Source organism: Pristiophorus japonicus, chromosome 8 (genome assembly GCF_044704955.1).
Source record: "Pristiophorus japonicus isolate sPriJap1 chromosome 8, sPriJap1.hap1, whole genome shotgun sequence".
NCBI classification, from domain to species: Eukaryota; Metazoa; Chordata; class Chondrichthyes; family Pristiophoridae; genus Pristiophorus; species Pristiophorus japonicus.
The window spans coordinates 18,339,136-18,361,380 of NC_091984.1; the positions used below are offsets into that span (position 1 = coordinate 18,339,136).

Genomic DNA, 22,245 nt, shown 5'->3' on the forward strand with positions numbered 1-22,245 from the left:
GCAGTGCAGTGGCCCACAGATCCCAGGGGCGCACCGTAGTGTGTAAACGTACCTGGGATCATGTGGGGCGGTGCTCCTTTCACCAGCCAATCAGGAAACCTAGACTAATGTGCTTTAAAGAAAGATACAGGTCAATGGCATCTAGCCTTTCTTGCAAGCTTACATCAGTACATTTCCATACCTCTAAGTTGAAATCAATTTTGACACCATAAACTTGAAACATTACTTAATATATATAACTAATACATAGCCTTTACAGCTGCCTGGTAGGTTCTTTTATGTGCATGTTTTAAATTATTATGGAATTGAAATTGCAATTTTCTCATTCCCCCCCCACGCTGTGCACACAGCCTTCACCAGCTGTAACATTTCGCAACGTAATTGATGCGCAGTTGGTGGACAATTAGGCCAACTCTTGGCCATCACGTCATTTCAAATAAGGACTTGACAGTCGCAACGGAAGCACATGCCGAAATCCAGAACTTGTGGTCAATTTCAAAGGTGGTATGACGGCGTACTCTGAGAGTTCAGGGCCAATGCCTTTAAAACACTTTTTAAATTATGAAAATGCCAGCTTGCATGTATGAAGGGTTTAGTCGGACTGTTTTGGTCATTTGTCTTTAAAACGCTAGTTGCTAGTGTAGGATTTATACACCAAGTTAAATGCGGTTTCTACTCTAGAAGAAAAGTTTTGTTTGCAGTATTTAGTGAGTTGACTGAATTCTGAGCTCCAACTTTGGCCAGTATGTTTTTTTTGACTGGCAAATTTTATTACGTACAAATTGTTCATGGGGCTGGGAAGCTGCATGGTTTTTCTTACATTGTGTGTTTGACACATGTCTTTATTGTGCTGTTCTAAATTGGGAGTTGCAAATCTTTAAAAAGGGTTATGACGACAGGGAAATGGGACTCTGTAGATGAGAACTGTTTGAGAATTATTGGAGGTGCAGTGGGCCTACTTGTCTCCTTTTGTACTTAAAATTTCATGATTCTTGACTCAAGACAAGTAGACTCTTGATGCTTGTTGGGCTCTGTTAAGAACATAAGAACCTAAGAATTAGGAGCAGGAGTAGGCCATACAGCACCTCGAGCACGCTCTGCCGTTCAATAAGATCATGGCTGATCCTCGACCATAACTCCACTTTCCCGTCTGATTCCCATATCCCTTGGTTTCTGCCCGATCTCTGTATCCCTTGATTCCCCTAGAGTCCAAAAAGCTATCCATCTCAGCCTTGAATATACTCAATGATTCAGCAGCCACAGCCCTTTGGGGTAGAGAATTCTAAAGATTCACTGCCCTCTGAGTGAAGAAATGGGCAACCGTTATCCTGAGACTATGACCCCTAGTTCTAGATTCTAAAGCCAGGGGGAACAGCGTCTCAGAATCTTGTATGTTTCAATGAGGTCACCTCTCATTCTTCTAAACTCCAGTGAGTATAGGCCCAATCTACTCAATATCTCATCATAAGACAACCCTCTCATCCCAGGAATCAATCTAGTGAACCTTTGTTGCACTGCCTCTAAGGCATGTATGTCCTTTCCTAGATAATTTCTTCGGATGAAGATCTAGTCTAAAGGAACTTGAAGTATTGGTGGTTGCAGGTCTGTCACTGGTGGGAGCAATTTAAGTTGATGAATTCAGAATATCATAAGTGTGTTGTTCCAACATTTTATCAAAATAAATCCAATTTGAATGTTGCAAAAACTGTGGTTAGATGATCGTGCAAGTTATTTTGAGAGACTATTCTAGTTGCTTAGTGACCTAATTAAACATTGGTTTTGTTGGGTTATGCTAAATTGCCATTTTGCAATGGATGTGCAGGCATTGATAAAATCATACTTAAGATTGCGATCAAAAGGATGGCTTATTTATTGTAACATTGTAATTGCCTATAATGTTTTTGAAGTTGACATGACACGTGTTGTGTAAGAGCATATCACGGGGGACATCGCATTGTAATGCTATCATTCTCTCTCCTGTGCTGCTGTGATTAGTATGATTTAAGGTGGTGTGCTACCATCTGTCAGTAAAAATAGTTTTTAAAATCCAAAAAATAAGTATTGGCTCAAGTATGATTTTATCTCTCTCCTCCTCTCCTGCACTGTATTGATACCAATATTAAGTATGCTTAGTGACAACACTAATACATTAAAGAAGTTTTTATGCTGGCAGTTCTCCCATAGCATTGCTGGCAGGCAATCTGGTGCCTGGAGCATGGCTCTGATGTTTCCCTGTTAATCTGATCTGACCCTTTTAAAGCCAGTTCTCAGGCACTATTTGTGGGGAAGTGGTCTGATTATGTTCTGAGGTCATTTAGAGAGTACGATTGGCACTTGGTGACAGAAATATAAAGATTGCCAGATGCTTGTAAATTTCTGACTCTTGGGTCAAAAAATAACACTAGCTGCCTTTCTCATTTTTATTACTTTTGACACTTTGAAGTGTGAGGTCTGGACACCTTTTAAAGTAGAATACTGAGCACACAGGATAAATACACACATCAAATCCAACAAGCTCAGACTAAACAGATGTGACCTTAAATGGCTCAGCATTAAACTAAAAGTGAGATAAAGAAGGAAAATGGCCTGTACAAATCCTACAGAGAGACAGGAGAAGGGGCTCACTGGGATGACGAGAAGAGATTGTAGAAACTTGTTAAAAAAAGGTTATTTAAGAAAAATAACTTGCATTTCCAAAGCGCCTTTCATGACCCCAAGATATCCCAACGCGCTTTACAGCTAATTAAGTATTTTTGAAGTATAGTCACTATAGTAATGCAGGAAACATGGTAGCTAATTTGCACACAGCAGGATCCCACAAACAGCAATTAAATAAATGACCAGATAATCTGTTTTAGGTGTTGGTTGAAGGATAAATATTGGTCAAACTCCCAAAATCATCTTCAAAATAGTGTCATGGGGTCTTTTCTGTCAAACTGAGAGGGCAGATGGAACTTCGGTTTAATGTCCCATCCGAAAGGCGGCTTGAAGATCTGCCACAAATATTGGCAGACACAAGAATCAGCTGCAAATATTGGGCACGGGAGTTCTGATATCCAGTGCAACATTGTCACTAGGATTTTTGTAAAACATAATGATGGAGTATGAAATTTACATAGTACTCTTTCTATGTTTCTATGTACATATCCAGTCAGTCTACTAGTGGTGGGGAAGTTTTTTTAAAAATTCATTCACAAGATAAGATGTGGGCTTTGCTGGCAAGGCCAGCATTTATTGCCCATCTCTAATTGCCCTTGAGAAGGTGGTGGTGAGCTGCTTTCTTGACAACTGAGTGGCTTACTAGACCATTTCAGAGGGCAGTTAAGCGTGAACCACATTGGAGTCACATATAGGCTGGACCAGGTAAGCACGGCAGATTGCCCTAAAAGGCACGAGTGAACCAGATGGGTTTTTACAACAATCCATAGTTATATGGTCACCATTACTGATACACGTTTTCTATTTTATTTATTTAACTGAATTTTAATTCCCCAGCTGCTGTGGTGGGATTTGAACTCTTGTCTCCAGATCAATAGTTCACACCTCTGGAATATTAGTCCAGTAACATTACTATCATCATCATCATAGGCAATCCCTCGGAATCGAGGAAGACTTGCTTCCACTCCTGAAGTGAGTTCTTTGGTGGCTGAACAGTCCAATACGAGAGTTACAGACCCTGTCACAGGTGGGACAGATAGTCGTTGAGGGAAGGTGTGGGTGGAACTGGTTTGCCGCATGCTCTTTCCGCTGTCAGCGCTTGATTTCTGCATGCTCTCGGCGTTGAGACTCAGGGTGCTCAGCGCCCTCCCGGATGCACTTCCTCCACTTAGGGCGGTCTTGGGCCAGAGACTCCCAGGTGTCAGTGGGGATGTCGCACTTTATCAGGGAGGCTTTGAGGATGTCCTTGTAGCGTTTCCGCTGCCCACCATTGGCTTGTTTGCCATGAGGGAGCTCCGAGTAGAACACTTGCTTTGGGAGTCTCGTGTCTGGCATGCGGACTCTGTGGCCTGCCCAGCGGAGCTGATCGAGTGTGGTCAGTGCTTCAATGCTGGGAATGTTAACGTTCCGGAAATACTAGGGGACAGAGGGTCTAGTGAGAAGGAGGAACTGAAGGAAATCCTTATTAGTCAGTAAATTGTGTTAGGGAAATTGATGGGATTGAAGGCCGATAAATCCCCAGGGCCTGATAGTCTGCATCCCAGAGTACTTAAAGAAGTGGCCCTAGAAATAGTGGATGTATTGGTGATCATTTTCAAACAGTCTATCGACTCTTGATCAGTTCCTATGGACTAGAGGTTAGCTAATGTAACACCACTTTTTAAGAAAGGAGGGAGAGAGAAAACAGGGAATTATAGACCAGTTAGCCTGACATCAGTGGGGAAAATGTTGGAATCAATTATTAAAGATGAAATAGCAGCGCATTTGGAAAGCAGTGACAGGATCGGTCCAAGTCAGCATGGATTTATGAAAGGGAAATCACGCTTGACAATTCTTCTAGAATTTTTTGAGGATGTAACTAGTAGAGTGGACAAGGGGGAAACCAATGGATGTGGTGTTTTTGGAATTTCAAAAGGCTTTTGACAAGGTCCCACACAAGGAAATTGGTATGCAAATTTAAAGCACATGGTATTGGGGGTAATGTATTGACAGGGATAGAGAACTGGTTGGCAGACAGGAAGCAGAGAGTCGGGATAAACGGGTCCTTTTCAGAATGGCGGGCAGTGACTAGTGGGGTGCCGCAGGGCTCAGTGTTGGGACTCCAGCTATTTACAATATATATCAATGATTTAAATGAAGGAATTGAGAGTAATATCTCCAAGTTTGCAGATGACACTAAGCTGGGTGGCGGTGTGAGCTGTGAGGAGGATGCGAAGAGGCTGCAGGGTGACTTGGACAGATTAGGTGAGTGGGCAAATGCATGGCAGATGCAGTATAATGTGGATAAATGAGAGGTTATCCATTTTGGTGGCAAAAACATGAAGGCAGAATATTATCTGAATGGCGGCAGATTAGGAAAAGGGGAGGTGCAACGAGACCTGGGTGTCATGGTACATCAGTCATTGAAGGTGGGCATGCAGGTGCAGCAGGCGGTGAAGAAGGCAAATGGCATGTTGGCCTTCATAGCTAGGAGATTTGAGTATAGGAGCAGGGAGGTCTTGCAACTGTACAGGGCCTTGGTGAGGCCTCACCAGGAATATTGTGTTCAGTTTTGTTCTCCTAATCTGAGGAAGGACGCTCTTGCAATTGAGGGAGTGCAGCGAAGGTTCACCAGACTGATTCCCGGGATGGCAGGACTGACATATGAGGAGATACTGGATCGACTGGGCCTGTATTCACTGGACTTTAGATGAATGAGAGGGGATCTCATAGAAACATATAAAATGCTGACTGGACTGGACAGGTTAGATGCAGGAAGAATGTTCCCGATGTTGAGGGAGTCCAGAACCAGGGGTCATAGTTTAAGGATCAGGGGTAAGCCATTTAGGACCGAGATGAGGAGAAACTTTTTCACTCACAGTTGGTGACCTGTGGAATTCTCTTCCGCAGAGAGTTGTTGATGCCAGTTCGTTAGTTATATTCAAGAGGGAGTTGGATATGCCCCTTACGACTAAAGAGATCAAGGGGTATGGAGAGAAAGCAGGAAAGGGGTACTGAGGTGAAGGATCAGTGGTGCAGGCTCGATGGGCCGAATGGCCTACTCCTGCACCTATTTTCTCTGTTTCTATGTTTCAATTTTTATGAATGAGCCAGACGCAGGGAGCAGCAGATGATACAAAACTTGGCAACCTAGTAGATGGTGATAAGGATAGTTGTCAACTTCAAGATGACATAGAATGGTGAAATGGGCAGAAGGCGTTGAATGCGAACAAGCGAAAATGCACTTTGGGTGGACTAATATGGAATGACCATATACTATCTATGGCACGATTTTGAAAAGTGTAGATGAGCAGAGAGACCTTGGTGTCCACATAGAGAAATCCATAAAGGTAGCAGGGCAGGTTGATAAGGTGGTTAAAAATGGGTTACTTGGGGTTTTATAAATAGAGACATAGAATAGAAAAGCAAAGAAATCATGCTAGAACTTTATAAATCACTGGTTAGGTCTCAGCTGGAGTATGGTGGACAATTCTGGGCACCACACTTTAGGAAAGGCCTTAGAAATAGCACAGAGCTGGTTTACAAGGATACATGGTACTGGGGATGAGGGACTTTAGTTATGAGGAGAGGTTGGTAAAGTTAGGACTCTTCTTGGAACAGGGACGGTTAAGATGTGACCTAATAGAGGCTTTCACGTTGATGAGAGGTTTTGATGGAACAATCTGTTCCCCCTCACGAGTGGGTTAATAACCAGAGATCATAACTTTAGAATCATTGGCAAAAGATCTAGAGGGGAGATGAGGAGAGATTTTTTTTTTCACTGAGTTGTCAGGATCTGGTACGTTCCACCTGAAAATGTGGTGAAAACTGATTCCATAAATTTTTAAAAGGGAGTTGGCCAGGTACTTGAGGATGAGGAACTTACAGGGTTACAGGTACGAGCTAGCACAGGTACGACAGGCTGAATGGCGGCCTCCTGTGAATGATATTTTAAAAATACAATTATAAATCTTGCCCTTCCAATATTTGCTTGAATCTGGAGAATGAATTTTAGAAACATAGAAAATAGGTGCAGGAGTAGGCCATTCGGCCCTTCTAGCCTGCACCGCCATTCAATGAGTTCATGGCTGAACATGCAACTTCAATACCCCATTCCTGCTTTCTCGCCATACCCCTTGATCCCCCTAGTAGTAAGGACTTCATCGAACTCCTTTTTGAATATATTTAGTGAATTGGCCTCAACAACTTTCTGTGGTAGAGAATTCCACAGGTTCACCACTCTCTGGGTGAAGAAGTTTCTCCTCATCTCGGTCCTAAATGGCTTACCCCTTATCCTTAGACTGTGTCCCCTGGTTCTGGACTTCCCCAACATTGGGAACATTCTTCCTGCATCTAACCTGTCTAAACCCATCAGAATTTTAAACGTTTCTATGAGGTCCCCTCTCATTCTTCTGAACTCCAGTGAATACAAGCCCAGTTGATTCAGTCTTTCTTGATAGGTCAGTCCCGCCATCCCGGGAATCAGTCTGGTGAACCTCCCTCAATATCAAGAATGTCCTTCCTCAGGTTAGGAGACCAAAACTGTACACAATACTCCAGGTGTGGCCTCACCAAGGCCCTGTACAACTGTAGCAACACCTCCCTGCCCCTGTACTCAAATCCCCTTGCTATGAAGGCCAACATGCCATTTGCTTTCTTAACCGCCTGCTGTACCTGCATGCCAACCTTCAATGACTGATGTACCATGACACTCAGGTCTCGTTGCACCTCCCCTTTTCCTAATCTGTCACCATTCAAATAATAGTCTGTCTCTCTGTTTTTACCACCAAAGTGGATAACCTCACATTTATCCACATTATACTTCATCTGCCATGCATTTGCCCACTCACCTAACCTATCCAAGTCGCTCTGCAGCCTCATAGCATGCTCCTCGCAGCTCACACTGCCACCCAACTTAGTGGCATCCGCAAATTTGGAGATACTACATTTAATCCCCTCGTCTAAATCATTAATGTACAGTGTAAACAGCTGGGGCCCCAGCACAGAACCTTGCGGTACCCCACTAGTCACTGCCTGCCATTCTGAAAAGTACCCATTTACTCCTACTCTTTGCTTCCTGTCTGACAACCAGTTCTCAATCCATGTCAGCACACTACCCCCAATCCCCCGTGCTTTAACTTTGCACATTAATCTCTTGTGTGGGACCTTGTCGAAAACCTTCTGAAAGTCCAAATATACCACATCAACTGGTTCTCCCTTGTCCACTCTACTGGAAAAATCCTCAAAAAATTCCAGAAGATTTGTCAAGCATGATTTCCCTTTCACAAATTCATGCTGACTTGGACCTATCATGTCACCTCTTTCCAAATGCGCTGCTATGACATCCTTACTAATTGATTCCATAATTTTACCCACTACCGATGTCAGGCTGACCGGTCTATAATTTCCTGTTTTCTCTCTCCCTCCTTTTTTAAAAAGTGGGGTTACATTGGCTACACTCCACTCGATAGGAACTGATCCAGAGTCAATGGAATGTTGGAAAATGACTGTCAATGCATCCGCTATTTCCAAGGCCACCTCCTTAAGTACTCTGGGATGGAGTCCATCAGGCCCTGGGGATTTATCAGCCTTCAATCCCATCAATTTCCCCAACACAATTTCCCGACTAATAAGGATTTCCCTCAGTTCCTCCTCCTTACTAGACCCTCTGACCCCTTTTATATCTGGAAGGTTGTTTGTGTCCTCCTAATTTTGACCTATATCATAGGCAGTCCCTCGGAATCGAGGAAGACTTGCTTCCACTCTTAGCATGAGCTCTTAGGTGGCTGTACAGTCCAATATGAGAACCACAGTCTCTGTCACAGGTGGGACAGATCGTCGTTGAGGGAAAGGGTGGGCAGGGAGCCTGGTTTGCCGCACGCTCCTTCCGCTGCCTGCGCTTAATTTCTGCATGCTCTCGGCAATGAGACTCGAGGAGCTCTGCGCCCTCCCGAATGCACTTTCTCCATTTAGGGCGGTCTATGGCCAAGGATTCCCAGGTGTCAGTGGGGATGTCGCACTTTATATTAGGGAGGCTTTGAGGGTGTCCTTGTAACTTTTCCTCTGCCCACCTTTGGCTCGTTTGCCGTGGACGAGTTCCGAGTTGAGCGCTTGCTTTGGGAGTCTCGTGTCTGGCATGCGAATTATGTGGCCCGCCCAGCGGAGCTGATCAAGTGTGGTCAGTGCTTCAATGCTGGGGATGTTGACCTGGACGAGGACGCTAATGTTTGTGCGTCAGCCCTCCCAGGGGATTTGCAGGATCTTGCGGAGACATCGTTGGTGGTATTTCCCCAGCAACTTGAGGTGTCTGCTGTACATGGTCCACGTCTCTGAGCCATACAGGAAGGCGGGTATTACTATGGCCCTGTATACCATGAGCTTGGTGACAGTTTTGAGGGACTGATCTTCAAACACTCTTTTCCTCAGGTGGCCGAAGGCTGCACTGGCGCACTGGAGGCGGTGTTGGATCTCATCATCAATGCCTGCTCATGTTGATAGGAGGCTCTCGAGATAGGGGAAGTGGTCCATGTTGTCCAGGGCCACGCCTGGACACGGAGATGAAGTACTGCTGGTTATAGGTCTGTCACTGGTGCCAAGATCAATAAGATTATCGCACAAAGGTGGAGGGATATTGGCTTAACTACAGTTTTTTTTCCTTTAGTTTATTGGTGACAATATGATAAACAAGCCATCTAACAACACAGTGAAAAGTTCAGACACCTGTACAGAAATTGAACTAACGCAGACCAGCTTTCAATTGGATCAGCACTGGGGAATGTTGTGCGCAGTACTCCAGGTGTGGCCTCACCAATATCCTGTACAGTTGTAGCAGGACTTCCCTACTTTTATACTCTATCCCCCTTGCAATAAAGGCCAACATTCCATTTGCCTTCCTGATTATTTGCTGTACCTGCATACTCATTTTTGTGTTTCATGCAATAAAGGCCAACATTCCTAATGGCAGATTAGGAAAAGGGGAGATGCAACGAGACCTGGGTGTCATGGTAATCAGTCATTGAAAGTTGGCATGCAGGTACAGCAGGCGGTGAAGAAGGCAAATGGCATGTTGGCCTTCATAGCGAGAGGATATGAGTATAGGAGCAGGGAGGTCTTACTGCAGTTGTACAGGGGCTTGGTGAGGCCACACCTTGAATTTTGTGTAAAGTTTTGGTCTCCTAATCTGAGGAAGGACATTCTTGCTATTTAGGGAGTGCAGCGAAGGTTCACCAGACTGATTCCCGGGATGGCAGGACTGACATATGAAGAAAGACTGAATCAACTGGGCTTGTATTCACTGGAATTTAGAAGAATGAGAGGGGACCTCATAGAAACATATAAAATTCTGATGGGACTGGACAGGTTAGATGCAGGAAGAATGTTCCCGATGTTGGGGAATTACAGAACCAGGGGTCACAGTCTAAGGATAAGGGGTAAGCCATTTAGGACTGAGAAGAGAAGAAACTTCTTCACTCAGAGAATTATGAACCTGTGGAATTCTCTACCACAGAAAGTTGTTGAGGCCAGTTCGGTAGATATATTCAAAAGGGAGTTAGATGTGGTGGCTAAAGGGATCAAGGGGTATGGAGAGAAAGCAGGAATGGGGTACTGAAGGTTGCATGGTCATATTGAATGGTGGTGCAGACAAGAAGAGCCAAATGGCCTTCTCCTGCACCTATTTTCTATGTTTCTATTTGCCTTCCTGATTACTTGCTGTACCTGCATACTAACTTTTTGTGTTTCATGCACAAGGACCCCCAGATCTCTCTGTACTGCAGCATTCTGCAATTTTTCTCCATTTAAATTATAATTTGTTTTTCTATTATTTCTGCCAAACCTCACATTTTCCCACATTATACTCCATATGCCAAATTTTTGCCCACTCTCTTAGCCTGTCTATATCCCTTTGCAGATTTTTTGTGTCCTCCTCACAACTTGCTTTCCCACCCATCTTTGTATCATCAGCAAATTTGGCTACATTACACTCAGTCCCTTCATCCAAGTCATTAATGTAGATTGTAAATAGTTGAGGACCCACCACCAATCCCTGCGGCACCCCACTAGTCACTGTTTGCCAACCACTGTTGATGCCAGTTTGTTGGATATATTCAAGAGGGAGTTAGATGTGGCCCTTATGGCTAAAGAGATCAAGGGGTATGGAAAGAAAGCAGGAATGGGGTACTGAGGTGAATGATCAGCCATGATCTTATTGAATGGTGGTGCAGGCTCGAAGGGCCGAATGGCCTACTCCTGCACCTATTCTCTATTTTTCTATGTTTCGAACCGGAAAATGACTCATTTATCCTGACTCTCTGTTTGCTGTTAGTTAGCCAATCCTCTATCCATGCAAATATTACCTCCAAACCCCGTGAGCCTTTACCTTGTGCAGTAACCTCTTATGTGGCACCTTATCGAATGCCTTCTGGAAATCCAAAAACACAATATCCACTGGTCCCCCCCTTATCCACCCTGCTCGTTACATCCTCAAAGAACTTCAGCAAATTTGTCAAACATATTTCCCTTTCATAAAACCATGCTGACTCTGATTGAATCATGCTTTTCCAAATGTCCCTCTGCTGCTTCCTTAATAATGGACTCCAGCATTTTCCCAATGACACATGTTAGGCTAACTGGTGTATAGTTTCCTGCTTTTTGTTTGCCTCCTTTTTTAAATATGGGCGTTACATTTGCGGTTTTCAAATCTGCTGGGACCTCCCCAGAATCCAGGGAAATTTGGTAGATTACAACCAATGCATCCACTATTTCTGCAGCCACTTCTCTTAAGACCCTATGATGTAAGGCATCAGATCCAGGGGACTTGTCCACCTTTAGTCCCATTATTTTACCTAGTACTACTTCACTAGTAATAGTGATTGTATTAACTCGGGGCCGAGGGGGAGGTGTGAGTTCGGGGCCAGGGGCCCAGGGGCAACACGGGCCAGCCCACATTGTGATATATGTGCGCGCTAGGTCCGTGCATTAGAGCAGGTCTCCAGTCGTCTTGGGTAATCCTTGCCACATCGCTCTCGGTGCAGTGTTCGAACTGCCGGTTCCTATATTGTACTCGAGTTTTCGTGCACCCAGTGGCAAAAGAACTGGCGGGAGGTGGGGAGATGAGAATTTTTTTTTAAGCAGTGTTGTTATGATTTGGAATGCACTGCCTGAAAGGATGGTGGAAGCATATTCCACAGTAACTTTCAAAAGGGAATTGGATAAATGCTTGAAAAGGAGAAATTTGCGGGTCTATAAGGAAAGAGCAGGGCAGTGGGACTAATTGGATTGCTCTTTCAAAAAGCACAATGGCCCAGATCTGTGTTGTATGATTCTATGATTCTTACAATGACCCAAAGTTTTCTGAATAAATACTTGCAGGGTAAAAATTTGCAGGACTATGGGGAAGAGCAGGGGAGTGGGACTAATTGGATAGCTTTTTCAAAGAGCCGTCACAAGCATGATAGGCCAATTGTCCTCCCTCTGTACTGTATCATTCCATAATTCTATGATTCTACGATAAAACTTGCCAGTGGCACGGGAGGCCCAGTTTTTAAAAAATCAGATCTTCCTGGTCGCTGGCCGTTGCGAATCGGGCAAATTTCCTTCAGTGTTGCTATGAGACCTGCTCACACTGGCGCGATGCTCTACCGATAGAAAAGTCCCTTTCTTTATGCTGTTTGCCTCTATAACTCCTTTTCTGGATGAGAAAAACTGCATAATATTTATTTTGCTTTCTCTGTTTTACATATCTTTATTCTTGTACTTAGGGTATCATTTGTGCAAAACCACAACTTGAGGATGACTAGGCAGTTTCCATTAACGATCAGGTTTGAGAGGCTGGGGAAGGCGCTCTCCTCCATTTTGGCAGACAGTGGCAATTACACTTTAAAAGGGAAATCTACAGAGAAATTGCAATTTAAGTCTCTTTAGAGGAAGGGAAAATGGAATCTGCAAGAAGTGGATTTCCACTGACTCTCAAAGATGCCCCATTTAATTTGAAAGCAACGGCGCCAATGGGTTGGGATAAATCGATCATTTCCGCTCCCGACTGCTCCACTGCTGTTACCCTTCATTTGTTGAATTGCTCCCCTACGAAGCTGTTCCCCATCTTGACCATATGAAGAAATCTTGATTGCAAGAGGGGGAGCTACACTTTTGAAAGCATTTTACATTGGCAATTGTCTTTTTTTTAAAAAAAACAGCACCATTTTAGCTGCAGTCTCCATGGAGCGCAGCGTGATCAGGATAGAAGCTTCTACACCGGGATGTGGGCTGGCAGTGCTAAGGTGGACTGACTGAGGAAGTGCTGACCCACTTTCCTTGGTATATCAGAGTCTGGATTAGAGCCTATGCAATTGTTTACTGCACTGATAGCATACCAGACCTCTGAATCAGTTTGGGTCTCAGCTTCAAGTTTAAGGGGGTGCCTTGGCCTACTTGGAAAGATCTCTTATTTGCAGAGTTTAGTATTTCAAACAGATGTTTTATTTGGCAAAGTTATATTGGCAATATATTCTAAGCTATATATCAGAATAATAATTTCTGGCATTGATTCATATACTGGTGTTAAGAGCAGCCACATATCATACTGAAGTGTAAATACCCATTATTGTTAATTTGCCTCTGATGTGAATATATCTTAACGATCTTTGATTGGTTTCCAAGTGTCTTGTGTGTCCCAAGTATCCCTGTACAAGCTTCATTGATTCAAAAGCAAAATACTGTGGACACTAGAATCTGAAATAAAAACAGAAAATGCTGGAAATCTCAGCGGGTCAGGCAGCATCTGTGGAGAGAAAAACAGAGATAAAGGTTCGGGTTGATGACCCTGCGTCAGAACTGAGTTTAGTATTTAACTCTTCCTTGATTGCTCAGTGAGAAGCTGAGCCATACACCAGGCAGATCTTCGGTTAAATCCCCAGTCTGTGCCGAGTTAGTTGATCTTTGCTGGGGGGGTGGGGGGAGGGATTTGCCCTAACTACCTTTAGTTGGGTGATGGGGGGTGGTGCAAGGGAAGAAATTATCAAGGGTTTCTGCTCCTGATTGCTGTCCAGCAAACCCAGCTGGGATGTCTGTGTGTGTGTGGACATTGGTTAAACATTTGAATTGCTCGACCATCAATTCGCCTTCTGCCATTTTAGTAGTTGCATGATACAACAATAATGGATTTGTTGACTAATCATGGCAATCAATCTCTATCAGTGAGTCTACAACAGACCCAGACATGAGGTGAGAAAACCCCCAGTGGAGGATAGCTTTGGGAACCATGGGTCCAAATTCACCTGTTAAGAACATAAGAAATAGAAACAGGAGTAGGCCATTTGGCCACTCGAGCCTGCTCCGCCATTTAATAAGATCATGGCCGATCTGATCATGGGCTCAGCTCCACTTCCCTGCCTGTTCCCCATAACCCTTTACTCCTTTATCGCTCAAAAATCTGTCTATCTACGCCTTAAATATATTCAATGACCCAGTCTCCACAGCTCTCTGGGGCAGAGAATTCCATAGATTTACAACCCTCTGAGAGAAGAAATTCCTCCTCATCTCAGTTTTAAATTGGCGGCCCCTTATTCTGAGACTATGTCCCCTAGTTTTAGTTTCCTCTATGAGTGGAAATATCCTCTCTGCATCCACCTTGTCGAGCCCCCTCATTATTTTATATGTTTCGATAAGATTACCTCTCGTTCTTCTGAACTCCAATGTGTATAGGCCCAACCTACTCAACCTATCTTCATAAATCAACTCCCCCATCTCCGGAATTTACCTAGTGAACCTTCTCTGAACAGCCTCCAATGCAAGTATATCCTTCCTTAAATAGAGAGACTAAAACTGTACGCAGTACTCCAGGTGTGGCCTCATCAATACCCTGTACAGTTGTAGCAGGACTTCTCTGCTTTTATACTCTCTCCCCCTTGCAATAAAGGCCAATATTCCATTTGCAATCCTGGTTACTTGCTGTACCTGCATACTAACATTCTGTGTTTCATGCACAAGGACCCCCAGGTCCCTCTGTACTGCAGCACTTTGCAATTTTTCTCCATTTAAATTATAATTTGCTTTTCTATTTTTTCTGCCGAAGTAGATAACCTCACATTTTCCCACATTATACTGCATCTGCCAAATTTTTCTCCACTGTTCCTCCCAACCACGCTACACGCACCACATGTCCGGTCTCAAATTACTCATATGCTGTATCCCAGTAAAGAGCAGATTGGGCTTGGCTGTGCTGACCACATGGTAAACTGTCCATTTGCTTGACCATCGAGACTTGCACATGAATAACGGCTAGCTGGGTGAGGTGCTGGAGGGCAGCCAGCATCTGCGGATCCGGACCAGGGAGTCAGTGCCTCCTGTGAGAGAAAGGGAGAAAATTGTGAAGGAGGAAGTAAATATATCCATAGCATGATGGTGCTTTTATTTGTCGAATGTATTCGGAGTAAAAAAAATCTGATCACTTGATAATACTGTCTATTTTTATCACAAGGTGGCAGTAAAGCCACATTTTGTGTGTAGTATGCATAACTGCATCAGTACAGGCTAGGGTCTTCCTATATCTTTGTCTGATTACGCTCCTGTGAAGCGTCTGGATGTTTCACGATATTAAAGGCACTATATAAATACAACTTGTATATTAATTTTGCCCTGCACATGTTGAAAGGCTTAGATTTTTTTTCGGAATGCTGTTTTACGAGCACATAGTCAACATGGGCAGAGTCAGTGTGGATTAATGAAAGGGAAATAGTGTTTGACAAATTTGTTAGAGATTTTTGAGGTTGTAACTAGCAGAATAGCTGAGAGGACCAGTGGATGTGATGTATTTGGATTTTCAGAAGGCACTCGATAAAGTTGCACACAAGAGATTATTGAACAAAATTAGAGCTCATGGGATTAAGGGTGATATACTAGCATGGATTGAGGATTGGTTAACGGACAGATAACAAGAGAGTTGGAATAAATGGGTCATTTTCGGGTTGGCAGGCCATAACTAGTGGGGTGCCGCAAGGATCAGTGCTTGGGCCCCAGCTATTCACAATCTATATCAATGATTTGGATGAGGGGACCAAATGTAATATATCCAAGTTTGCTGATGATACAAAGCTAGGTGGGAATGTAAGTTGTGAGGAAGTTGCAAAGAGACTTCAAGGGGATATAGACAGGCTAAGTGAGTGGGCAAGAACATGGCAAAAGGAATATAATGTGAAGAAATGTGAAGTTATCCACTTTGGTAGGCAAAATAGAAAAGCAGAGTATTTTTTAAATGGTGATAGGGGCCCGGGTGTCCTTGTACATGAATCACTGAAAGTTAACATGGAGGTACCGCAAGCAATTAAGAAAGCAAATGGTATGTTGGCCTTTATTACAAGAGAATTTATGTATGAGTGACGACATCTTACTGCAATTATATAGGGCCCTGGTGAGACTGCACCTGGAGTATTGTGTACAGTTTTGGTCTCCTTACCTGAGGAAGGATATACTTGCCATTGAGGTAGTGCAACAAAGGTTCACCAGACTGATTCCTGGGATGGGGGGATTATCCTTTGATGAGAGATTGAATAGACTATGCCTATATTCTCTAGAGTTTAGAAGAATGAGAGGTGATCTCATTGAAACATACAAAATTCTTACAGGATTTGACAGGGTAGATGCAAGGAGGATGTTTCCTCTGGCTGAGGAGTCTAGAACCAGGGGTCACATTCTCAGAATAAGGGGCCGGCCATTTAGGACTAAGATGAGGAGAAACTTCTTCACTCAGAGGGTAGTGAATCTTCGGAATTCTCTACGCCAGAGGACTGGAGACTCAGTCACTTGTAATCAAGACAGAGATCGATAAATTTTTTAATATTAAGGGATTCAAGGGATATGGGAATAGTGCAGGAAAGTGGAGTTGAGGTAGAAGATCAGCCATGATATTGAATGGCGGAGCAGGCTCAAGGGACCGAATGGCCTACTTCTGCTCCTAAGTTCTTATGTTCTTATAACTCCTCCATTTTCTCATCCATATGCTTCCCCCTGGCAACATCATCCACAGGCCTGGTGTCTGCTTTTGTACGTGACTGACACCCAGTGCTACCTCTCCACCACTTCTCTTGATCCCATGACCTCCTGCATGCTATCAACTGCTTCTTCATAAAATCATGGATGACTTTCTCCATCTGAACATTGGTAAGACTGAGGTTGTGTTTTTATTTTGGCTTCTGACCAATGTTCCCTGTAATTTTCTTTGGTCCTGCATGGCCCCTTTCAGAAGATAGGCAGGCCATTCAAAATACTGCCATGTGCGGGTTCCCTGGAGTGCTGTGCTTTAACCTCTACACCCTTGCCACGCACTCTATCCCTCATCCCTGCCACTTGCTTAGGCTGAGCCAGGCCATGCAAAAACCTGGTGTTCTGTTATACCTCAGCTTTACTGCTGTCAAAACCTGATCCATACGTTTGGCACCTCTAACGTCAATTATTCCAATGAACTCCTTGTTGACCTTCTATCCTTCATCCTCCTTAAACCTCCAACTCGTCTAAAACTCTGCTACCTATATCCTATCCCGCACTAAGCACTGCTTGCCCTTCCTCTCTGACCTACACTGACTCCCTGTCCTGCTAAAACATTCAATTGCAAGTCCTCATCCTTATCTAGATATCCTGTCCATGGTCTTGCTGCACCCTCTCTCTAGTCTCGAGCTCAATTCCCTTTCCTGGACTCTCCAGTCCTCAGACTGTGGCCCCATGCACACCGCCCACGTTTCTTTTCATCTTCAGCGACCGAGCCTTCAGTTGCCTCGGCCCCACTATCGCCACCATCTTTTTTTTAAACCTTCTCAAAGGACACTTTTGGATCAAGCTTTGTCATTCATCGGATTCTTTATCTCTATTGTGAAGCACCGTAGGACATTTAAAAAAAAATTTAACAGGGGTTTTAAAAATGTCAGGTTGAAAAAGAAGATATCCCTATTCAGATTCATTTATTGGTAAAACCGAGGTGTCTAGTTTGTCTTTGTGAGCTCCACAGGACCATACCATGGAGCTTTGGGGGCCGCACGTGAAGTTTAATTCTGTGTTCCCATCAATCTCAAGTTGCTGATACCAACAGCTCTCGGTGTTCTGATTTGGAATTTATCCAGTAATGAGGCAGCACCTTTCCAAACCGCCAAGAATTCAGACAGGGCAAATAGCGTACAAATGTGACTGAGTTGCCTGAGCTTTGAGGGCTGAATTCCTAGGGCTGGGGCAGGAAGTGTTTACTGCAGTTTGAAAATGCTGAATTACAAGTGTAAATGCCTTTTTTAAGTAACTGATGCTTTAAAAGAAAGACAGACTTGAATTTGTATAGTGACTTCAGGACATTGGACAGTCAATGAAGTATTTTTGAAGTGTAGTCACTGTTGTTAATTTTGGAAACTCAGCCGCTAATTTGCGCACAGCAAGCTCCCACAAACAGCAACGAGAGAAGTTACCAGATAATCTATCTTGGTAGGGTTGGTTGAGGGGTAAATATTGGCCAGGACACAGGGGAAAACTCCACTGCTCTGCTTCAAATAGTGTTGTGGGATCTTTTATGTTTGCCTGAGAGGGCAGACAGGGCTTCGGTTTAACATCTCATCCAAAAGACAGCACTTCCAACAATGCAGCACTCCTTCTTCAGTACTGCACTGGTAGTGTCAGTCAAGATTGTTTTGGTCAACTCTCCGGAGTGGTACTTCAACCAACAACTTCTGACTCCGAGCCCCTTATTAAAATTGATAAGATTGGGATTCACAGGTTCACTTGGAGGCTGAGTGAGTTTTATTATGTCATATCTTTATTAAGTAGTATTAAGCTCTTGAGGCATATGTTCTCCAAAATCGTATTTCATCCTAAATATTATGGAAGAGGATTAAGATTGCACTTAACAATTGTCAGTATGTCACAGTTACCATTTGTGATTATGTTTATTATGCTTCAAAATTGATACGTTTGAAATTGGGAAGGTATTTTGCATGGCATGTTTCCAAGTGTTGCATTTTAAATGAGAATAGTGGCCTTAACACGATGACTTATTCATACTGTCACTGCAATAGACCTTGGCAATGTTGTTTCAGTGGGAGCTCCACCCTGTTCCCCAGGCTTACATTGAACAGCATTTTCACAGCATTCAATACAGTGCTTCAAAATCTCACTTGTATAACATTTAAGATTACATGATACTGCAGTTTAGTCCAATTTTCCATTTAATTTTAGTCCCCATCAGTTTTAAGTTAAATTTGTGCTTGCTGTTTAATTAATGCCTTTTTATAAAATGTGAAATTTTTGCTCATCAAAGCAGGGAAATAGAACATCTTTCATATCCGTCACCCAGTGTTCACATCAAGCACTTCTCGATCAGCAGTGTCGCAGTCAGGTGCAAAGTAAAGTGCTCTCTACATTGTCCCAACGATCTATCTCAGTCTTGCACCAGTCTTGATATTTTTTACATTGTCCACGCCAGCCACATTGTGGCCGCTCTGAGTGTGATTGCTGATTCAGTGGCATGGTCCTATGCCTACTAGGAGACTGACTAAACTAACTTCATACAGACAGAAGAGCTGTTCATTTCATCCATACGGAAACATTTATTTAGCGGCTTTCACAACCTCAGGACAGACAACTCAAAATGCTTTTCAGCTAATGACGTACTTTTGAAGTGTAGTCACTGTTGTAATGTAGGAAACGCGGCAGCCAATTTGCGCACAGCAAACTCCCACAAATGGCTATGTGATAGCGACCAGATAATTATTTTTTTTTTGTGATTTTGGTTGAGGAATAAATATTGGCCAGGACACCGGGGTGAACTCCCTTGCTTTTCTTGAAATAGTGCCGTGGAATCTTTTACGTCACTTGAGAACATAAGATTATGGAGCAGGTGTAGGCCATTCGGCTCCTGGAGTCCGCTCCGCCATTCAATAAGATCATGGCTGATCTTCTACCTAAGCTCCACTTTCCTGCTCTATCCCCATGATTCCCTTAGTATTCAAAAATCTATCACTCCTCTAATTCTGCCCTCTTGAGCATCCCTGATTCTAATCGCTCAACATTGGCATGATGGCCGTGCCTTCAGTTGCCTAGGCCCTAAGCTCTGGATTTCCTTGCCTAAACTTCTCTGCCTCTTTATCTCTCTTTCCCCCTTCCTTAAAACCTACCTCTTTGACTAAGCTTTTGGTCACCTGCCCTAATTTCTCCTTATGTGGCTCAGTGTCAATTTTTTTGTCTCATAATATGAAGCACCTTGTGAAATTTCACTCGTTAAAGGTGCTATATAAATACAAGTTGTTCCAAAGAAGCTCAATGCAAGCTCGAGGAACAACACCTCATCTTTCGATTAGGTACTTTACAGCCTTCTGGACTCAACATTGAGTTTAACGATTTCAGACCATAACCTCTGTCCCTATTTTTTCAGATGGCAGCTATTGATGATTCTGCTATATCCATTTACATCTCTTCTAGACTCATATCTTTTGTTTTGTTTTGTTTTGTTTTACTTGTCCCATTACCATCTTCGTTTGCCTTGCACCATCATCCCTTGTCTTTTAATCTCTCCTTACTTCATCCAATCACAGACCTTCCATAAGAACATAAGAAATAGGAGCAGGAGTAGATCCTATGGCTCATCGAGCCTGCTCCGCCATTCAAGAAGATCATGGCTGATCATCGACCTCAACTCCACTTTCCCGCCCGATTTCCATATCCCTTGATTCCCCTAGACTCCAAAAATCTATCTATCTCAGCCTTGAATATATTCAGAGACTCAGCATCCACAGCCCTCTGGGGTAGAGAATTCCAAAGATTCACAACCCTCTGAATGAAGAAATTCCTCCTCATTTTTGTCTTAAATGGTCTACCCCTAGATCTAGACTAACCCCATATCATCTACCCTGCCAAACCCCTTCAGAATCTTGTATGTTTCAATGAGATCATCTCTCATTCTTCTAAACTCCAGACAGTATAGGCCCATTCGACACAATCTCTCATAAGACAGCCCTTTCATCCCAGGAATCAATCTAGTGAACCTCCATTGTACTGCCTCCAAGGCAAGTATATCCTTCCTTCGATAAGGAGACCAAAACTGTGCACAGTACTCCAGGTGTGGTCTCCCCAAGGCCCTGTACAATTGTAGCAAGGCTTCCTTTCTCTTATACTCCAACTCCCTTGCAATAAAGGACAACGTGCCATTTGCCTTCTTTGTTGCTTGCTGTACCTGCATGCTATCATTCTGTGTTTCTTGCACAAGGGCACCCAAATCTCTCTGAACACCAACATTTAAAAGTTTCTCACCATTTAAAAAATATTCTGTTTATCTATTCTTTCTACCAAAGTGAATAATCTCATATTTATTCACATTACCTACATTATACTCCATCTGCCACTTTACCGCCCACTCACTTAGTCTATCTGTATCCCTTTGCAGATGCTTTGTGTTCTCCTCACAGCTTACTGTCCCACCTAGCTTTGTATCATCAGCAAACTTGGATACATTACACTCGGTCCCTTCATCTAGGTCGTTAATGTAGATTGTAAATAGCTGAAGTCTCACCACTGATCCTTGCAGCACCACATTAGTTACAACCTGCCAACCTGAAAAAGACCCGTTTATTCCTACTCTCTATTTTGTTCTTTTCTCTCCTCTCCATTTTCCCTGCCCCTGTACTAAAATCTGTTGTATTTCTAACTTTTTCCAGTTGTGACCTGAAATTTTAACTCTGTTTCTCTCTACACAGATGCTGCCTGACCTGCTGAATGTTATCAGCATTTTCTGTTTTTATGTCTGACTGACTGTACCGTCTAGCTTCCAACTAATAACAGTCTAATATTGGCATCTCCAGAAATTGAATTTAATTGTGATGTACCAAGTAACATGCAAAATTCCCCCAACCCCCCCCCCTCAATTTTATGTAATTTTTTTCTCTCTGTCTGCATTGGCAACTGTTAATTATTCTGCCATTCACACCCTATCTAGACTAACCTTTTTCTAACTTCTACCATTACCATCTCAAATCAGCCCATCCCTTTTGTCTCTAATCTCTCCTGTCTTCCACCCTATCACAGACCCTCCCTTTCAGTGCTCCTTAAGAATCTGTTCATTTTGAACATTCACCAGTTCTGACGAAGGGTCATCAACCTGAAACGCTAACTCTGTTTTTCTCTTCACAGATGCTGCCCGACCCGCTGAGATTTTCAGCATTTTCTGTTTTTATTTCAGATTCCAGCATCCGCAGTATTTTACTTTTGTACATGCAATTCCTGATTGTATCCAGGACTCCTCAGTTGGTGGCTGTGTTCTTGCCTTGTAATTACAATTTAAAAACTGCTTAGCATATGGTTTGAGTCTTAAAGCTAGCAAACCAAGAGTTCAAAGAAAAGGGAAAATATTTAATTCAAAGCTTGACCAGGTCTGGCTTAAAAATTGGATGCAGGCTTCATGTTTTGAAGCTGGTGATTTTGCAACTTGCATTTTAATCTTGACTCAGTGGGTGGCACTCTCGCCTCTTGAGTCAGAAGTTTGTGGGTTCTCAGACACTTGATCAATTAAGTTAGGCTGACACTCCAATGCAGTTATGAGGGAATGTTGTACTGTCGGAGGTGCCATCTTTTAGATGAGACGGTAAACCA

The 22,245-nt window shown here is 43.3% G+C and overlaps 1 protein-coding gene across 5 annotated transcripts in view; it reads left to right on the forward strand.

The window, feature by feature from the left end:
• The window catches only part of zzz3 (zinc finger, ZZ-type containing 3), a 144,687-nt gene that overhangs the window by 69,599 nt on the left and 52,843 nt on the right, over positions 1–22,245 (forward strand). Inside the window, exon 1 of one of the 5 annotated variants that reach the window (XM_070886543.1) lies at positions 424–501. The exons of the other annotated variants lie outside the window; for them this stretch is intronic. Coding sequence (XP_070742644.1) covers positions 467–501 — 35 coding nt within the window. The 5' untranslated portion in view covers positions 424–466. Of the gene's footprint in view, positions 1–423; positions 502–22,245 lie in introns of those variants that run through there. 5 annotated transcript variants of the gene reach the window in all.